Below are 21,639 nucleotides of genomic sequence, written 5' to 3' on the forward strand. Positions count from 1 at the left end.
GTCGTGGTGTGGTTCGGAGATGCCGCGGTGGGGGAAGGGGCGAGGAATGAACGGCGTCCGTTGGATTCGTCCCTTGGATTCCTATGCGGAGATCAGTATGCATGCATATTACCGATATGCGGAGGTTGGTTCCTTGGATTCCTAGCCAGAGATGCGTTGGGCGCCGTGGAAATAGAACGACACGACACGTACAACAGGGTTGATCGATGTGGTGTGGTCAACATGGGCCTTGTTTAGTTCTAAAAAATTTTGCAAAACATGTACTATAGTACTTTCGTTTGTTTGTGACAAATATTGTCCAATCATAGACTAACTAGGCTCAAAAGATTCATCTCATCAATTCCGACCAAACTATGTAATTAGTTTTTATTTTCGTCTATATTTAATACTCCATGCATGCGTCTAAAGATTCGATGTGACGGAGAATCTGAAAAATTTTTGCAAAATTTTTTGAAAAGGCCGTGGTTTCAAGCGTGGTGGGACAATGGTGGCCCGTGCCGGGTCGGGGAGGCACACGCGACGTAGGACAGATGCAGACTTGAGTACTACTACTACTCACGGGCGATATCCTAGCTAGCTTTGTGGGCAGTTGGACGCATGCACGCGTTGCAGAGACGACCGTACGTGCGTGCGTTTGCCGTTTGGCCGCGCGCACGCACATCCGGAACCGACAATGCATTAAGGCGCATCGGCTACTACTCGAGTGCGCGCAACACCGGTGGCATGGTAGCTACTAGCTAGATACAGTATCAATTAATAGATGCTACACGTGCGTACATGCACGGGCCCCGGCCGGCTCCACACAGGCACAGGCACAGGCACAGGCACACGGACGATGCATGAGAACGACGACGACGGTCACACAGATGGAAACGTACGAGATTCGCATGGCATGGCACATGGAGTGTGATCGAGGACGGCGTGCCAGCTAGCGCCTTACTCTTCAAAACCCAAATTTTTTTAAAATTTTCTGTCACATCGAATCTTTAGACACATACATGGAACATTATAGACGAAAACAAAAACAAATTATATAGTTTGTCTGTAACTTATGAGACAAAATATTTTAAGTCACGTACAAACGAAAGTGCTACATTTCCATGCACAGCGCATATACTAATTACCCTGAGCCCTCGTTTTCCTTTCCTTCATTATTAGCTGCACCAGCAGCTCACATGCATGGGAATACGGCTAGTGTGGACACGCTATGACGCTAAGATACGTACTACTACTCGTGTGACTCCACCCTCTATCATGTACTGTAGTCTGAACGTGTTAGTATAATATAGGAGTACACGTACGTATTTAGCACCTCAAGTTCTACTACTACTACTACTACCGTACCGGCGGCTAGGTGCTCACTGCATTGTTTGCCTCCTCTAGTTTCTATTGGCATGCACGTACTATGGTAGCCTCGTTGCCTAGATTTTACACTTTATTTTACTTGTCACTCTGATCCGTTGGGAAAGAATAATAGTATAATACAGTTCTGCAGCGTAGGATCGAGTTAAAATCATGCATTTTGTTGAGTTTGACTAGGTTTATATAGAAAATATATAAGAAGATTAGTGTTGTTAGATTTGCCACAAATATCATTTTGGTTATAATACCTATTATTGTTGAGAAAAATATGTCCAACAAAATATTATGTGATCTACCAAGACTGTGTTTTGATTTTTTTTTTTTGAAATTTACTTTAAACGGAACTGCAACAAATATAAAGAACACAATTACAATAAGAGTTATTTGTAGTTATAAATTATTATTATTTTATAGGGAGAAACAGTTACATTGTTTCAAACGTATAGTCACAATTGCATAACCTTTAATGTACATTACATCTACACCACGCACCACGCATTGAATTCAATAAACGTTCGTGATGATCATCAAACGTAGTACCGCCGGTGGCGTCATGCTGCGATACGTCATCATCTGCTGAGATGACGTAGGGAATAAGGCCGGCCGTGCATGCGTCGGCCCGATGGATACGCATGCATACGCGGCAGAACGTACGCACGACACGAGCAGGCGAGAGTAGTAACAAAGTGAATGGTGCGGCGCCTCGTATTAGAGCAAAGCTAATAATGTAGCTCTCTCTTTTAACTTAGTATTTAGTTGGCTTACACAGTTTATTAAAATACTTGCTCTTATGTACACGGCGGATGATCCGTCCACAAATTCTCTCGTTCTCCCGGTCCGTTCGTGGGGATTCATGGCACGTCTACTTGCTCCCGGAGCCTTTTTCGCTTTTTTCTAAAAAGCCATGACTGATGTTCATGATTTATTGTGAAAAAAACATTGTTAATTGCTAGAAAAAATACGACTTATAAGCACCTACAATTGCAGTGTGGGTATAATATAAACATAATATAAGTACCGTAACTTGCTGATTGTATGAGCACTCTGGCTGACGGAGTACAGGAACCAGTACACTAGGACAGGTTCGTAGTAGTTTGCAGTGGCAAAGCAAGCAAATTAGAGGGGATGTACTTAGTTTGTAGGTGTATAGATATTTTCCGTAGAACATCAGAGACGGTCAAAACCGTTTAACAGAGGCGACTGCGCTACTGTGGCCTGTCCCTCGGTCACCGTTGATCATTCTTTCAATGTCTTTAAAAATAGATTAAATAAATAAATAAATAAATAATCAACGAGCCCGCTAGCAAGCCTGTTCTCAAGGCTGTCGATGAGCTCACTCCTAGCCCCATTATGCCGGATATATATATGCCGTGCTCGAGCCAGATCTGTCACTGTGAGCCACTTTGCCGTGACACGGTCGCCAGGACAACGGCCGCTAAATAAGTTTCATTAAATTTATCATAAGAAAATATTTTTGTTTATAGTCCCGATTTTGGGTTATAAATATTAATATTTTTTCTATAAAGTTGATTAAACTAATTATTTTTGAGTAATTAAAGCTAGAGTTGCTTCTATCTCGAACGGAGGCACTTCTACCGTACAAGGGTCTGAATGAACTTCCATAAAATGTATATTCAAAAGGTGCCAAAATATTAGGTAGTTTTTTCTACAAAAATTACATAAACTTTACTTAAAAGTGGAAAATTGTTTATGCTGGGCGAACACCCTTGCCGCACCACCCTACCTACGCTCCGGCCAAAGCAGGGTCCTCAACCACTCTTCTCCCCACATCTTTGAAGGCTTACCGGTGAAAGTATCAAGATGTCCAAAAAGAGAGAGTATTTGAATTGGGGGCTCATTCTGAATTCTTGCAATAATTAAACCCTACAGTTAGCCCATTTCACCCTGATACGCCTAAAAATGTTTCTATTGTTCTATCACACAAAATATTTGCATCCTAGGTTCCAATCTTACTCTAGCATGACAATTCTAAGAATGTAAAGATAAGAATTGAATTGCTCAAATGGAAATGCTTAAAGTAAAGAGAAGAAGAGGAACATGGCGATTTTTTTAGGTATCGAAGAGTCGTCACTCCCCACTAGTTCTTGTTGGAGCACCCGTGCAAGGGTGTAGCTTCCTCTTGATTTGCATAAGGATATGCCCTTTACGGGCTGATTCTTCATCTCTTCTTCATCTCTCTCATGTGGTGAATCACCCACAATGGCTCACACCATGAGTTGGGTCATCCACGAGTTCCGTCAGATAATCACCAAGTTTTTAATTGCCACCGAGACATCTAAGTGATGGCGATCACCAAGAGTAACAAGCGTAAACTCTCACTTGACCATGACAAACCTAATGAGAAAGGTGGATACACACTTGCTACTCCCTACGCACTAATGAGGTCCTTAATTTTGGATTCTCAAATCTCAATCACCTCACCCTTGCTCTCCCTTACACACCAAATGGTTTCCTCAGCTAAACAAATGGGCAAGAGCGAGTAAATGGTCGAGTAGGAAAAGTATAAATACCCAAACTCAAATACATAGCCGTTGGGGTCAAAACCCTATGTCAGACAACCATCAAACCGAGACTCAGGGGCATCAGACCCTAGACCCCCTAGTCCGACTTTCACATAGGGAACAACGTCGGTATCATTGTTTGAAGGAGCTGTTGAAGCCGTTCGGTGCTATATAGTAGGGTCCGAACCCTACCGTCAGCCTAGTGTGACGAAAGAAAGACCTCCCGATGTAGTTTTTGGACACTGTCAGACCAAGATCTCCGTGGGTCTGACGCTTTCCTCTCACTTGGGTCGATGCTGCAAAAAGTTTCTCCCTCGTGTGAATAGTGGCATCATGCAGTCCGACAACACCCAAACAGAGCGTCCGATGGTCCATCATGCTAGGGCTGCTCTCTGGGTTTGCCACATACGTGTCGGACCCAGGTGGGTTGGTCCAACATCCGTGTAGCAGCATGGTCTAACGCCTTTCTTATGCCCTTTTTTACTTCCAATTCAAAAACTTTGTGAACGGGGATTGATCCATTTGATCTCCGGGCTAACCGTGAGCTACATAGTCCTAAATTGATAAGTGTGCACCACACCTAACACATTAGACTCACCTAGGTCAAGCTACTAGTTCATACCCCCTTTGCTTCCTTTCCCTTTTTCTTGTGGGACACCCCCGGCCTCCACCGTGCTAGTCCCTAGCGAAGGTTCAGAGGTAGAGGAAAGCCGCCACAGTTTAGCACCGACTGTGGAGACCGCACTATACCATGTAACAAGTTACTCATGGCTCGGAGGGCATTGACAAGGCAGTCACCCCTGAGGTAAACCAACCCACCCACCAGACGGTCCCACCCCCACCTGGGTTAGAACCCTCGTTAAGTGATGTCAACCTTGAGACCATCGTTATCACTGGGCCCCCCTTATCGGGAGACGATGATGTCGAAGTCAAAGATGTTACCACCGAGGAGGAGGGTCTTGCGGTTCTGAATAAGAAGTATGAGGGAATCAACAAAAAGAGACACCGTGTCGAGGCCATCGAGAGGTAGATCCAGATTGACATGATCTGACAAAAGATAGCTGAGGCGCAGGAACAATTGAGAAGGATGGACAAGTACATAGTTGGGAACAAACCAACACGTGGACCCCAATCCTCGTGTCGATCCGCGACCCCCACCCCTACCGCTAACAATCTAGAAGCAACCACATCCTTTCGTGCTCTTACAACTGCAACCGTGGCCAAGAAAACATCCCGCCCCAATGCCGCCTATGACCCAAAATCTCCGCTATCCGAAATCCTAGCTACGAACTCAAAGATGACTACCATCGTACAACCCCTAGAATCTCCCAAGGTATGACAGAAACCTTGACCTTGGCCAGTTTATTATGGGTTGTGAAGCCAACAACAGGCTGAGATGAGGCCACCATGGCTAAGGGGGTGTTTTTGGCAATAAGTGTCCAATCATGGACTAAAGCTTGTTTGCTGGTATGAAAAGTCATGACTGAAAATACTATTCGCTGATTTATTATGAAAAAAAACATTGTTGGCTAGCAGAAAAAACACGGCTCTTATAGACAAGCGAACTAATTAGGTTCAAAAGATTCGTCTCGTAAATTACTCTCTAGTTGTGTTTTTAATTTTGTAAATAGTATATATTTAGTACTCTATGTATTTGTCCAAACATGTAATGTGATGAGAGTTAAAAAAAAATCAAAATGAACTAAACATGGCCTAAGTCGTTTGTCATAAGAGCTAGAGACACATACTAGCGCAGAGCTGGTACGCGAACCTCGACATCTTCGTGACAAGCGTGCTCCAATTTGAAGGGCGTCAACATATATAGCACCTAATCATCCAATGGAGCTGTTTTAGCTACAAGCTAGCAGGGCCAAAGAGAACAACCACTTCGAGTGGGGTGCACTGCACCTGCACTGGGTGAAAAAATTGTTTCTATATATGCATGCGTCCCTGCACACTGCTGCATGCACTGCACCACGTACATGCATGCATGTTACATCCGTCACGGGTCGTCCTCTATGTAGGAGATCGAGCTAGCTAGTACGTACGTCCTTGCTGTTACTACTGTTAAAGGTTCCACCGCTGACACCGTGACCGCAGCAATAGCATATGGCACGCGAGGTGGTCCAGACATGCATGCTTCTCGTTTATCACGTACGTTTCAACGCCCGGACGCGGCCTGGATGGTGTACGACGGCCTAACTCGTTCTCACTCAGCCCTGAGCCCTCGCTTTCCTTCGCTATTGTACACAATACAGTTGCGAGACAAATATAGATTAAAAAAATAATTAATCGTATAAGTTTGCATATATTTTACGATATAAATTTTTTAAACTTAATTAATCTTTGATTAGACACTAATTATTATAAATGTGCTACAATACTTAAAAACTTTTCTTTTGCGAACTAAAAATATATCATCTTATATTCTTATATCACGCCTCTGTCCACACCCCCACAAAACTCGATCGACCACCGTACCTTGGCATGCATGCAGACGATCCAGTACACATATGGGCTGTTACGCCATGCGCATGCAAGTCTAGCTAGTCAGCCACTCGATCGATCAGCCCGTGTCGTCAGCGCTAACCGTGGACGATCACAGGATTAGTATGCACTGTGTATAGTAGCACTATTATTTGTTTGCTACTCCTGTTGACGTGTTCGTAAAACTAGCTACTACAAGCTTGTGATCCACGTGCTTAGCTAAAATGATGATTTGGTCACTCACGGGCCAGCGGTGCGCGCGTGGAATTCCTGTGTGGCTGTTTGCCAGCAGGCATGCATATAGGGTTGGGGCCTGCCTGCCGGCCCCGGACCATCGCTGTCTACTACAACGCGTTCGTCTCTAGTCGTCGTCGTCGTCGTCGTCGTACGCTGCTGCAACAAGCACACAATGCATGCATGCATTTCGCTGCAAGCGGAAGACGGACGGACAACGCGCGCGAATCCGATCCTGTGACCATGTGGAGAGCCGCCAGCTAAGAAGATGGCGACGACCTGCAGGGAATAATGGGTACGTCAAGTTGTTTGTATTGACTAGGGATGAAAATGGATCGGATACGGACGGATATCACTGATATCATATTTGTTTTCATATTTCTAGTTAGATTCGGATTCGAATACGAATAATATCAACTATGTCGGATAAGATATACGATTAGATATCAACATCATAAATATATAATTTAGCCTTGTTTAGTTGCCAAATTTTTTTGGGAACGCTACTGTAGCACTTTCGGTTATTTGTGGCAAATATTATCCAATTATCGACTAAGTAGGCTCAAAAGATTCATCTCGTGATTTACAGGCAAACTGTGTAATTAGTTTTTGTTTTTGACTATATTTAATGCTTCATGCATGTGACGCAAGATTTGATGTGACGGGGAATCTTGAAAAATTTTGGGTTTTTAGGGTGAACTAAACAAGGCCTTACGGATACAATATCGGATACTGAATAACAGATCTGAATCCCTCTAAACGAATTTGATCGGAAAATATTCATACCATTTTCATCCCTAGTATTGACGAAAGTATATATATCTTCAATGAATGGCCGCCTGCTCCGTTAAGAATATTAAGCGCAGAGACGCAGACGATCGTCTTTTAAGAAGGCCAAACTATGCTAACAGTAATAATAATAATGGAGGCGGTCAGCACGCTCCCGTCCATAAGCACTATTAGGACAGTCTTATTGCTATAAATTACATGTAGTTTTTATACTTATTAATTTTCATAGATACTACATATAGAACCCATGATTCTAATGGATAGTTCTAGAGAACATTTTTTATCCAATCATATATATTTTTTCTCAATTTTTTACTAATCATATTCCTTTATATCTTGGTTCATGTGTAGACATGATTTCTAATTTACACCTGATTTCTATAATTTTTGTTCTATCTCTTTAATAACTATCTTGTCACACGTCAGTACAAGAAATTATGGTGATTTCTACATTAATTGAGAGTGCCCTTAACGCAGAAGGTAGACTCCTGTCTAGCTAGCTCCGTTAATCTGTTCTTTATGACTGCGATAGTGTGTACAGTAATAGTGGTTATCGATTGTCCGTTTGCCGTCGTGACAATTATATTCGTTGGATTAGTCCACACTTAACCTCTTGACAACGACATGGTAGTACCCACATATTTAAACGTGTGTGAATATGACGGGCTTTTCCAACTACTAGCAAACATATATATACATGCAACACGCACGTGTGTATTGATAATATCTACTCGACTACTCTCTCGGTACTAGTATATTCTTGTTCGAAGACCATAATATATTTAAGGCCTTTTTTATTACAACCCCGCAGGCAGCTCTTGGCTAGGTAGATAATCTCAGCCTCAGGTAGCTCCTGGCTAGGCAGATGACCTCAGCCCCAGGCGCTCGAAATCGAACGCCTGGCAATATAATGCTGCCTGGCCCAAGCGAGTTTTCCACGCGCAAAACTAAACAAGCCCCTTAAGGGCGTCCACAATGGTGTTCAAATCACTAGCTATTTGATCTCTAGAAAGAATGTTATTGGCTCTCAATGGCAATTTGCAAATAGCTAGCTTAAAAAGTCGCTAGCTATTAGAAAGTCGCTAGCTATTGTGGAGAGTATTGTGAGAGAGTTATTTCTAGAAGATCGTGCTAGATTAGCTATTTATGAGTCGCTAGCTATTAGGAAGTCGCTAGCTATTTGATCTCTCTCCTCGATAGCCAATGAGAGTGCTACTTTTTTATTATTTTTATACGTCATCTTGCTAGCTATTTGTAAAGTGCTATTGAGAGCCAATAGAATTCCTCTTAGCTAGCTATTTGATAACCATTGCGGATGACCTAATTCTCTCTCTCACTGCACTAGTAATATTGCGTCAATGCATTTACTCGTGTCTAGACAGAGCGCACTATATAGCAGGACTTGAGTAAAAGTGGTTAGGCCTTATATATTAGGACATAAGGCATATACTATATATAAGTCGTTTTGACTTTTTAAATCATCCTTTGGAGAGTTATTTTAGTAAAAATCACTTTATATATCTTCATGTCCTCTATCAACTTTTCTATATCTTATGCATACTCTAGAGAGTTATCCTCACTCTTCTTTGGCTAGCAAGAATTCAAAATAGTAGATGTCTATATTTAGATATCCCACACTAAAGAGATTGTTGGGAGTTTTTTTCACCAAACTCACTATTCCTATAAATTAGAAATGATATGAAGTGTCTCTTCGAGTTGTTGTTACCATGTTCTTCCTAATAACATAGTTCAAGGACAGAATAATATCATCTTCCTGTCAATTATCATATTCATCTTCATTTGATGATAAGTAAACTAGCGCCGCCGCCCCCCCCCCCCTCCTCTAGGTACTAGCTATTGGGAGAGAAAAGTGAACAAGAGATATAACGAAGAAGCATGCATCCCTAGCCTTAGGGGGGGTCCACACTGGGTAAGTTTGGTTTATTTTAGCTCCCAGGTGTTAGAAACAGAAATGAAGTATGTTTAGCTAACAAATAAATTTTAGAATCCAAAATAGTTTCATTAACAGAACAGACTAATAAATTTGGTTAATTTTGTTCGATTTTGTTGTTTGTTGTTTGGATTTTTTGTCCGGCCCTAATTCTGCTTGCTTGGAATGAGGCCTGGTTTAATTACCAAATTTTTCAAGATTTTCTATCACATCAAATCTTGTGACACATACATGGAGCATTAAATATAAATAATAATAATAATTAATTGTACAGTTTATTTATAATTTTGTGAGATGAATCTTTTGAACCTAATTTATGTTTGGACAACTAAAAAATTTCACCAACTTAACAAGGCCTGAGATGGCAGGCAACAACATTGACAAGAGCATGTGCTCTCTGCCGACATTTTGCAGCAAGACCTGTCCTTGTGTCTAGCATGCCCACCTAAGACGAGCAAATATAATAAGGTCTTGTTTAATTCCGAAAAGTTTTTGGATTTTAGTACTGTACCATTTTCGTTTTTATTTGATAAATATTATCCAATCATGGACTAATTAGGTTCAAAAGATTTATCTCATGATTTACAGGCAAACTGTGCAATTAGTTTTTGTTTTCGTCTATATCTAATGCTCTATACATGTGCCCCAAGATTCGATGTGACGGAGAATCTTGAAAAGTTTTTGAATTTTAGGGTGAACTAAACAATAAATAGCATAATTTTGAATACCTTTCGTGTTAAGAAAAAGGGAAAAAACTCATTGTTGATGATTTTGCCCCTAAAGTACAGTTTTACCAAGTATTTGTGATTAAAATACTCCATTTGTTCCAAACTATAAGTCATTTTGACTTATTTGGCATATAAATTTTGCAATGTATCTATACATACGTTATTATATTTAGATATGTAACAAAATTGATGTACCCAAAAAGTTAAAGCAACTTATAATTTGGAACAAAGGCAATATGTCTAGCATTCAACAAATAAATGAGACTACGAAAGTATGCTAAAAGATATGTCTACACATGCAACTTTTAAGTTCACAGACTAAATAGTTTGAAATTCATTAATGATCAAAATTTTGGTGTGTTTGGTTGCTCAAATGGGTTTTGATGTCATGATTGTCACATATATTCTGGACCAGATAATAAGAGGAAGCATGGTGAGCACGCAATGATCCAAAAATGACTATTTAGCTAGTAGGCTACATAGTAGATGTTGAGACCAAACACAGTACATGTGGATGGAGTGACTCTCTGTGGAGGTAGGTGTTTTGGTTGGCTGCGCATGGACATACTATGCATTATTTATTTATTTTACCTGTGGGGGTAATGTGTGGGTGAGGATGGAATGCATCCTAACAACTACTCCCTCCCTCCCTAAATGTTTCTTATTTTCGTTTTTTAAGAAATAACTTTAATTAAATATATATTAAAAATATTAATATTCATGATACATGTATAATTAGTATCATTGGATAGATATTTGAATCTAATCTTTTAATAAATTTATTTGAAAATAGAAATGTTGTACGTATTTTTTATGAATCGAGCCAAAGTTATCGGTACGTAAATCGTGACGACAAACATTTATTTACAGATGGAGTATGCATTATTTACCTTTTACCTGTGGATAATGTGTGGGTGAGGATGGAATGCATCCACACAACTAGTTTGGCTTGTGAAGCATGATTTTGTGCATACCTATCAATCCATGATGACATCATAGGTTTGCACCCGCAGATGCTAATTGCTACAGTGCATACAGACAAAAGAACCGAGACGGTGGACATGCAGGAGACTTAGGCCTTGTTTAGTTCACCCTAAAAACTAAAAAGTTTTTAAGATTCTCCATTACATCGAATCTTGCGGTATATGTATGGAGCATTAAATATAGATGAAAACAAAAACTAACTGTACAGTTTACCTGTAAATTGCGAGATGAATCTTTTAAGCCTAGTTACTCTATAATTGGACAATGTTTGGCAAATAAAAACAAAAATGCTACAGTGTCGAAATTCAAAATAAATTCGGATGTTTAGTTTAACCCAAAAATCAAAAACTTTTTAAGATTCCCTGTCCATCGAATCTTGCGACATATGCATAGGGCATTAAATATAGTAAAAAACAAAAACTAATTATACAGTTTGTCTGTAAATCGCAAGATGAATCTTTTAAGTCTAGTTTTTTAATAATTAGACAATATTTGTCACAAACAAACGAAAGTGCTACGATATCCAAAAACTTTTCATTTTGCTAACTAAACAAGGCCTTAATTTTGAAATGGAGCGAGAACCCAGGCCAATAATTGCCGAGGCAGTGTACACTTTCACTATATATACTGGCCTTGTGGGCATGGACGATGGTTGTGCATCGCAACGTCCAAATCCAGACCGCTGTGTAGTCTCGTAGACATGAACGGATCCATGGCAAGCGCCTGCGCCACCTCCAGGCCCCTCGCCTCGGCGCCCTCTGCATGCCCGTCCAAGAAGACCACCGCCGCCAGATTCCGGCGGCGCCGCACGGTGTCGTGCAGGGCCACCGCCGGCGGCGACAATGACGGCCTCCTGTGGCCGCTGCCCCGTCGGGACGTGATGCTCAACGGCCTGACCGGTGTGGCCGCCGGGCTCGCCTGGTACCCTGGCGTGGCGTCCGGTGCAGATTCGTCGACGACTTCGCCGTGCACGGCGGCGGACAAGGTGAACGAGAAGGTGTTGCAGTGCACGGACACGGCGAATCAGAAGCCCTGCCCTCTGGTGTCGCCGTCGTCCCCCGTCGACTTCACGCCGGAGACGAAGGTGAAGCGCGTCCGGCAGGCGGTGCATCTCCTGAGCCGCGAAAACCAGGAGAAGTACAAGGAGGCCGTCGCGAAGATGAAGGCGCTGCCGGAGTCGAACCCGCTGAGCTTCAAGGCGCAGGCCGCCATCCACCAGGCCTACTGCGACAGCTACTACAGCTACCACCGGTCGTCGTCGGCGGCGAAGAAGGACGGCGTCGACCCCGCCTTCGACGTCCACTTCTCGTGGATCTTCGCGCCGTGGCACCGCATGTACATCTACTTCTACGAGCGCGCCCTCGGGCAGCTCATCGGCGACGACACCTTCGCGCTGCCGTTCTGGAGCTGGGACCACCCTGCCGGCATGGTGGTCCCGGCTCTTTTCAAGGGCTCCTTCGTCAACCCGCTGTGCAACCCCAACCGGAACATGGCCAATGTCGACGCCCTAGTCGACCTAGACTACCTCAGCCACAAAGATGACAAGCCCATCGATTTCAAGGGCCCAAAGGACGAAAAATACAAGGATCTTGTTAACAGGAACCTGTGCACCATATACACCCAGGTATACATACATACATACATACATACATACATACATACATACATACATACATACATACATACATACATACATACATACATACATACATACATACATACATACATACATACATACATACATACATATACATATATATATATATATATATAGTAGTGGCATTTTAGTAATATATTTAAAATATAATTTTTTTTTGAAAAAATTTCGCGTGGTAAGATCTAGAGTATCTTAATATGAGTATATAAACATACTCAAACTGATAAACAAGTATATATATATATATATATAAACTCGGCGTGTACACAGTATGTGATGAGCTGGTAATTAACCACCTTGAATTTCGCTTCATTTCATTTTGACAGCAAGTACGTAAGGGCCCGGAGTCGTTCCTGGGGGAGAAGTACTGCACGGCCATCGAGGGCCGCGGCAGCGCGGGTACGCTGGAGAGTATGGCGCACACGGCGATGCACGTCTGGGTGGGCAAGCCGACGACGAAGCCCTGCGACGCCAGCACCGGCGGCGTGCTGAGCCACAAGGACGGCGCCTTCAACTGCAACAACGACATGGGGTTCCTGGGGACGGCCGGGAACGACCCGGTCTTCTACTCCCACCACGCCAACGTCGACCGCATGTGGCACCTCTGGTCCACCAGGCTCGGCGGCGGGCAGGGCATCACGGACACGGACTGGCTCGACGCCACCTTCGTCTTCTACGACGACGTCAAGAGCCCCCGGAAGGTCCGGATCAAGTTCCGCGACGTCCTGGACACGCGCGACCTCGGCTACACCTACGACGCCGAGTACGACAGGGACCTGCCGTGGCTGCGACCCAAGATCACGAAGCTGGTGCCGCACGGCAAGGAGAGCGGCGCGGCGGCGAGGTCGTCGGCGGCGGCGCCGGTGTTCCCGCTCGCCCTGACCAAGGGCCAGGTCGTGGAGGTGCCGGCCGTGGCTGTGCCGGCCAGGGAGGCCGGGAAGGAGCAGCTGCTGGTGATCGACGGCATCGAGTTCGACCCGCAGGCCAACAACAAGTTCGACGTCGCCATCAACCTGCCCGCGGACAAGGCGTTGCAGGTCGGGCCGCAGTACAAGGAGTACGCCGGGAGCTTCGCCGTCGTGCCGGGCTCCGGCGGCGGCGAGACGCGGATCGGGAAAGTCACCCTCTGCATCACCGACGTGCTGTACGACCTCGACGCTGAGGACGACAGCTCCGTCGACGTCGTTATCGTGCCGCGTACAGATGCCAAGGTCACCATCAACGTTCGCCCCATCATCAAGAATCGAAACTAGCAGCGTACGTACGTATGTGTACTCGTGTGTGTATGTGTGTGTGTGGTCATTCGTCGACCATGGTTTCATGCAGTCACGCACAGCGCGCACCGCCGGTAGGGTGGTGTGTACTGCCCGCAAGAATAAAAGTACTGTACCAGCTGATTGTATTGAGAGTGGTTTAGGAAGAAGGCCATGGTAGAATCTATGCAGTAAAATTGTTATGATGTCGTACCTAGGTTTTAATTATAGATGATTGTGAGCTTAATTATATTCCAACTTACCCTGAAGGGTGTTGGCACTCTATGGACACTAGTTACTAATTAAGGTCCGGTTCGTTTGAGCTTATCTGCCGAATTTGCCAGTCATTCGGTAGTGTTTTTTTTCACAACAAATCAACGAACGGTACTTTCAGTTATGGTTTTTTAGACAAACGAATAGGCTCCCCACACCGGCAAAGAGTTAGATCTCTTCGTAAAGGCAAGAAAAAGGTTAACCTATCTATCCAACTTTTAACTCAGTTGACGCTTACAATATGCTCACACATGAATGCTTTACCTAGCACCCTCTAGCGATGAGCGCGATATGCAAGGTATGTCGTTGGAGGAGCCTCGCCAGGAGTGCGATATATAAGACACACTCTGTGAGGTCTCTTGAAACCCTGAACTCCACAAGCTGTGAGGTCTCTTGAAACCCAAATCCCACGCACCTTGAATGGACCCTTTCGCCCCTCAAGACATGCGACAGTGATGATGGACTTCCCTAGATGGCCGGCCTCTGTAGAGTTTCATCGTCGTTGGACCACCAACCATGCAACATCGACGAAGAATGAGGAGCGGGAGTAAATGGTCAAAGAGTGTTTTTTTTTCGATTGGATAGACAACTAGAATTTTAGACTTCTCCTAGTGAGGTGGACTTCTCTTAGTGTTTTAGCAAAATTTAGTATAAATGTTTCCTACTAAATGTCTTCTAGTGAGATTCCCATGTGCTATGACTAGTATGGTTTTACTACTACTTAAAATCACTAGAAGAAGTCCACCATTTTGGTAGTGATAGATAGATACTTAATCAGTTGTGATCCTCTCATGTAAATTGAAAGTATGATCTTATCTCAATAAGAAACTTCTCTGCATACAATTTATATGTTTCGCATGAGATCGGATAGGGGAAAAACATGAATTTTAGGTCCGGACTGCCAAAGCTGGCCTGCGCCGGTTTATACAGGCCCATAAGACACTCAGGCAAAACTGGCCTGCATCTGCAAAATCTTGGGCTGCTTTCTAAATCTAATGATAATTGCTCGCAAGCTGGGCTGCTATATTCTAGACTGGTGCTAGCCTATAGTACTTATTTAGCTCATTTTGCTCTCCAGTAGTTGGCACCATTCTGGTTTATGATGCTGATCACCAGAACGGTAATCGGTCAGTGTGCTGCCGCCTATCGCCTCAAGGCACCACAATGAACCGCAGCCGGTGTTGCCCCAAGCTAGCAACGAACCTGGCAAATTGTCGTTTTTATTGTGGTTCTATACACAACTAGTCTGGTTTATGATATGCTGATCACCCCGTAGCACAAATTAGATACTGTGTATGTGTGCGCACGCTGGCTGCCGATCCTCCCATATGCTATGCTGTCCAAGGTCACACTCGTTTCACATCTCATATGCATACATGAGCACCCGGCCGGGTTGCTTTTCTGTTGCTGAGGTTTCTCTGGTTCTACACATAGAGATGGCAACGAGTATAAACCTATTAGGTTTTGTCAATCCAAACTTATACCCATAAACATAAAATTTATCTACCAACAAAAAAATGTATAATCCATCACGGGTTTAATTTTATACCTAGACCCATGTCCATTCAGGTCATAGATACCCATTGGGCCGCCCATGACCACAACACGGGAACAAAATTGGTATGAAAATTCTGTGACCCATTGGACTGCCTATGACCACAACACAAGAACAAAATAAGAGCAACTCCAAGAGTTCGTCTAAAACTGATAGCCAAATTCCTTGTTTGAGCCATTGTGTAAAATAAAAAGTCTTGATAAAAAAGGACTCTACAACAGCCTAGCTATTTTTTCCTCTTGTATATTTCAAAACATGCTATTTTTTGATAGCCTCAACTAAAATTGGTGCCGTGAGGGGAGCACCGAACAAAAACTCATGCCAGAGAAGAGGAGGAATAGCAAGCGCCCATGGCATGCTATTTCTAGACAGTACGGGATACATGGCTTCTTATTTTGGATGACTGGATACAGTACCTGTTGAAGTCCTGTTTTCCTTAAAAAAAAATCTAAATTTAGACTCCAAGATAAATATACATCATCTGTTAGAGTTGCTCAGATAGAAAATCTTCCCATTTTATATTGAAAACCCATGGACTCTCCTCATGAAAGCGTGGAACCCCTTTGCTAGTTTGTCATGGAAACTAGTTACTAGAAAAGATCGCGGCATTGCCGCAAATGGCCAGTGGACGTGCCCGTTGTATTTTGTGTACAAATAAAATCATGTGAAAACAGCAATCTTCTTACTTGATTAATGATCTAATATAAATTTGGTACTATCATATATTGGCTTAGTAAATGTAGGGGCCTGATAAAACTATCTTGGTTAATAACTTATAAGTAAAGGAAGGTGGGATAGGGTGTTTTTAGGATATAGGGGGGGGGGGGGGTAATATATGCCAGTTTAAATGGAACTTATGAGTAAATTATAATTATTTGGTTCAATATTTTTCAGTCTAGAGCATATAACATAGAGAACATGAGGTTCTGATACTGGTTCCAGTGTAATTAACATAATTAGAAGGTTAGGATACCTGGCGACTAATCAATTTCAAATAATATTTATAGCCATGTCATATCTAAAATATTTTTTGAATATTGCTTAATTGGTGTGCATAGCATAATAGAGAAAAAAATAGATGTTACAAGTCAAATCTTAAACTTCTGATTCTGAACAGGAAAAAAGACCTGAGCAATCTAATCAAGTATGAGGTGGATCAGTTTCTTTGTAAAATTGTGCGTCTACACCCAGTAGAACATATTCTGTTCTAGCTCCAGCACCATCCCAGCATTCCATGGCTGTGGTGGGCACCGTGGCCGGATTACTGTTCTTGCTATCTAACAACTCCAGGCTACACTGCTTACGCAGTTAGCATAGACTCCGGTGCACCTGTGACACCGATTGCACCACGGACTGGGCACGCTTGCCATTGAAAATGGTGTTGAGCAACCTAGCATAGCAATGGCTCCCGATGCCTTGATGTCGCCATGGCTGGAGGGGTCGGCGACGTGGTGCACGCTCGCCGTGTCAGTGTTCAGGCAGGAGCACCGACTGCACCACGGACTGGGCACACTTGCCATTGAAAATGGTGTTGAGGAACCCAACCATAGCAATGGCTCCCGACGCCTTGATGCCGCCATGCTCGGTGGGATCGGTGACATGGTGTCCACGCTCGTCGCGTCAGTGTTTAGGCAGGAGTTGTTCCTGCTTCAGTTGCACTCTGTAGAATACTAAATGATTCTAAGTTCACAATGTTGCAGTCCAGAAATTACAATCCAGAAAGTAGAGATAGATAGTGTCCACCTTACCTGCTTATCTGTCCTAAAATCCTAATACATGTATATGAATTGACTGTCAATTAAAACACCAAAGTTATATAGAGTGCATGGCTTTACATCCGAACTAATTGGTCATCCAATAGATTACAAATCAGAACTTAGTAAATTTAAATCATTGGTCATCACACTTACATTAAGTCATCACAGCAAGATCTTAGTAAATTTAAATAACAAGTCACAAGTAACATATTATAAATCAGAATAATTCTCATTAGACAATAGAAGCATAGCATGCAAGAAACTCGCAGTTCGAACTTAGAATGGAGTAGAACTGGGTAAGCTACAAGGCAAGAAATCATGCTCATACACCTATCTCGCAATGTAGCACTGGGAGGTATGCATTGTCTAACTTGCACAATAAAAAAATTAAATATTAAGTTCTCAGCAATCTACAATGTAGAATCATGCTTGACAGAATCTGAGATATGACATACAGCACCAGCAGGCCAAATTGCAGGAAGCAGTCATCAAGCAGTACTGCAGTGGACACTTGTTTAATTTATCATTGCATCCTATTGTATATCGCAAGTTACGTGCAGATCAAATTGTAGAAAGGAGTAGCAGGTGCAATCATGAGACCACAATATACCAAAATCACACCTATTTAACTAAGTATTTATCCAAATCAGTAGAGAGCACCGTAAAACTTTAGGAAAAAAATAAATAGTAGAGAACCATATGAGTTGGGATAGGAACACAGATCATGAATACCCTATATGCTATTAGACAGATATTTTTTCCACAACTAATTTAACTTGTTAGGATACTAGATATATTCAGCCATGAGTTGGGATAGTAGTTATTAAACCTTAATGCCTACTTCTAATGCAGTTCAGAGGCAAGGATAATTCTTGTTTAGCTCAGTTCAGGCACATGTAATGGCTGGTCAAATTTGAGGTCCAGAATCAATTGGGATATGGTTACTAGTATGAAAATTACAGACATGCAACGATAATAAAAAGATCACTTCTGAATTTTTAGTTCTAGCTTCTAAATTCTAACTAAAACTGTCCATGAAACAAACATCCAAATGTGCAAATGCAGCAAGATAGGTCACATCCTCACTCACCAATGGTGACTACTGTCTACTGCCCATCTCTCCCCTTGCTAGCGTGCTCAGCCCACACAGAAAATGCAGGCCAAGTAAGAGGCCCACTTCCTCACTGAGGGATGGACGACCCTTATTTTGACGCTCAGAGGCTGGTTTAGGCGTGGAAAATCATCGAAGCAGAGATTTTGGCATGCTTGCATTGCCGCCGCCGCTGCCGCCAAGTCATGCTCACGCTCATGTCTACTCCACTCGTCGCGCCCGCCATAGTTGTCATGCCGTGGAGCGACATCGTCTTCCAAAGTAGTGTTTAGAGGTCGGTGCACAAAGGCTCATGTCGTGACTGAACGAGGTGTTGCGGTAGGTGGAGTGATGCGCTTTGCTGTGAACTAGGTGATGACTGGCGTCTCATCTTCTCTTCCTGTTAGCCTTGTTTATTTCCCAAAAAGTTTTGCAAAATTTTTCAGATTCCCTCATCACATCAAATCTTTAGACACATGCATGGAGTATTAAATATAGATAATTAAAAATAAAAACTAATTGCACAGTTTGGTCGGAATTGACGAGACGAATCTTTTGAGCCTAGTTAGTCCATGATTGGACAATATTTGTCAAATACAAACGAAAGTGCTACAGTGTCGATTTTCCAAAAAAATTTCGAACGAAACAAGGCCTTATACTACTTCTCTATAGGTAGCAGAAATAAATCTTCCCTACTTCACTATATATTATTTGTTCGTAAGTCTGAAAATTCACTCGTATATGTACATTGTTGTGTCGTGTTATTGGAGCCCTTAACTTTTTAGTTAAAATCTAATGGCACAATCCAACAAGTAAGTTATGCTTACATTCGATTTCCCCCCTTTATTTACTTCCAGATGTGTAGCAATATACTGAGCATTCATTTATTTTGATACAGAGAATGTAACTCCAATTGGGTACCTCGTACTAGTCAGAAATTTAGTAACTCAGACAATACTTGGGCCTTGTTTACTTCCACCCAAAAACGCAAAATTTTTCAAGATTCCCTGTCACATCGAATCTTTAGACACATGCATGAAATATTAAATATAAATGAAAATAAAAACTAATTGCACAGTTTGGTCGAAATTGACGAGACGAATCTTTTAAGCCTAGTTAGTCTATGGTTGGATAATAATTACCACAAACAAACGAAAGTGCTACAGTGTCACGAAAATTTTCATTTCGGGAAGTAAACAAGGCTTTGGTCATTTTGGGTAGACTATAGGGGTTATGCAGGTTTTGAGGTCAGAAAATAATATACAGATCAAAGTAAATGTGATAAAAAGGTAACAATTTTCATGTAGATACAAAGCAGGGTTGCTAGTAGTATAAAAGGCCTTGTTTAGTCTATGATTGGATAATATTTGTCACAAACAAATAAAATGCTACAGAAAACTTTTCGATTCTCGGAACTAAACAATGCCAAAATGTAACTGAACGAAAAAGATCATCATTGGACGCCCAACCCATTGGCAGCAGGCCTCTCTCATCTGTCCCTGAGATCCGGGCACTGTATCACTAGGCAGAACAGAAAAGATCTCGCTGGGGGCAGCCAGCAGTGGCGGATCTAGGATTTTAATCATGGGGGTACGAACGAAAACGATATAGTTCATCGATATGAACATAACATAATTAGATCACTAAACGGTGATAAAATAGTTGTGAATATAGAGTGTTAAGGTTGTTATATAAGCTGAGTAGACTAGCAATTATGTATAACAATGTATTATACATGTATATATTATTAAAGAGTATATATATTAAATGTTTTTCAAAAAAATTTGGAGGGACAGCTGTCCCATGCTTCTACTCTAGAACCGCCCCTGGCAGCCAGTAGGCTGCAGTGGGGCTGTGGCAGTGTGTACGAGTATGGACTGTAGCACTATTATTTGTTGCTAAGCTAAAATTTTTTGTAAGATTTGTTGTCACATCAAATCTTGTAATACATATATATATATATATAAAACATTAAATATAGATAAAAAATTAATTAATTGTACAGTTTATCTATAATTTACGTAATCTCTTAATTTTAGCTAGTTTATGATTGGATAATAATTGCGAAGGCTTTTTTTTAGTTTTAAAAAACTTGCAGTAGTTGACGCGCGTGCTGGTGTAAAACTAGCTAGGTACTCCTACTGGCTAGTGATCCACGTGCTTAGCTACATGGTGGTCCCTCTCAGTCACGGGTGGAATTCCTGTGCCTGTAGGTTGCCAGCAGTCAGGCATTTGGCCTGCCGGTGGCTGGGACCATCGCTGTCTACCGGTCCTCTAGTTCGCAGTTCGCAGTGGTAAAGCTACGTTGATGGTTCGCCCACAGAAAGATGAAAATACCGCAATAAAATCAAATTTTGCCCATGGTTACAACTCAAATTTTCACATTGTTCTAGCCTTGCCACTGCTAATCGTGCGCTGCTGCATCATGCATGCATTTCGCTCCAAGTAGAAGATGAAGAGGAGAGCCGCCAGCTAAGAAGGTGAAGAATCCCGCAGGGAAAAGATGGGTATACGTTAGAAAGTTATTTGTATGGAAAGAGTGTGTATATATATATATAAAATCGGTGAAAACCAACCGTCCATAGTGAAATGAAAATATGTACTTAACATATCTATAGTGCATCTATGGATGTACTTTGTTGCAATAGCTGTGATTCAAATTTGATTAACTTTTTATGATATAGCTTTGGATTCATATGCACTAGAGTTTGTCTTATAGTAGACAAGCATTGGAAATTGTTACTTTTATACATATAAACTTACAAATGATTATGAATATGAACTTTTGCAAAAAAAAAAAACTCAATCTAGAAAGTTTCATATATGAAAATAACAAATATATGTAGAAGACAAATTCCAAGGAACTATGTCCTCTTGCTTACATGCATCTAAAATTTGTTAAGAGTTTGAATATCAAATTTTGTGATAATGTCTATCTACGAAGAACTATAGGATGTGGATAGTTCTGATTTTTTTTTTTTTGAAAACCCCTAAGTA

The 21,639-nt window shown here is 42.1% G+C and overlaps 1 protein-coding gene across 1 annotated transcript; it reads left to right on the forward strand.

The window, feature by feature from the left end:
- LOC8071138 (polyphenol oxidase I, chloroplastic) lies at positions 11,718–14,247 on the forward strand. Its single transcript, XM_002443941.2, has 2 exons — positions 11,718–12,681; positions 13,041–14,247. Exons 1-2 carry the CDS (start codon positions 11,758–11,760, stop codon positions 13,965–13,967), a joined length of 1,851 nt encoding a protein of 616 aa, XP_002443986.1. The 5' UTR covers positions 11,718–11,757; the 3' UTR covers positions 13,968–14,247.

Source organism: Sorghum bicolor, chromosome 7 (genome assembly GCF_000003195.3).
Source record: "Sorghum bicolor cultivar BTx623 chromosome 7, Sorghum_bicolor_NCBIv3, whole genome shotgun sequence".
Taxonomy (NCBI): domain Eukaryota; kingdom Viridiplantae; phylum Streptophyta; class Magnoliopsida; order Poales; family Poaceae; genus Sorghum; species Sorghum bicolor.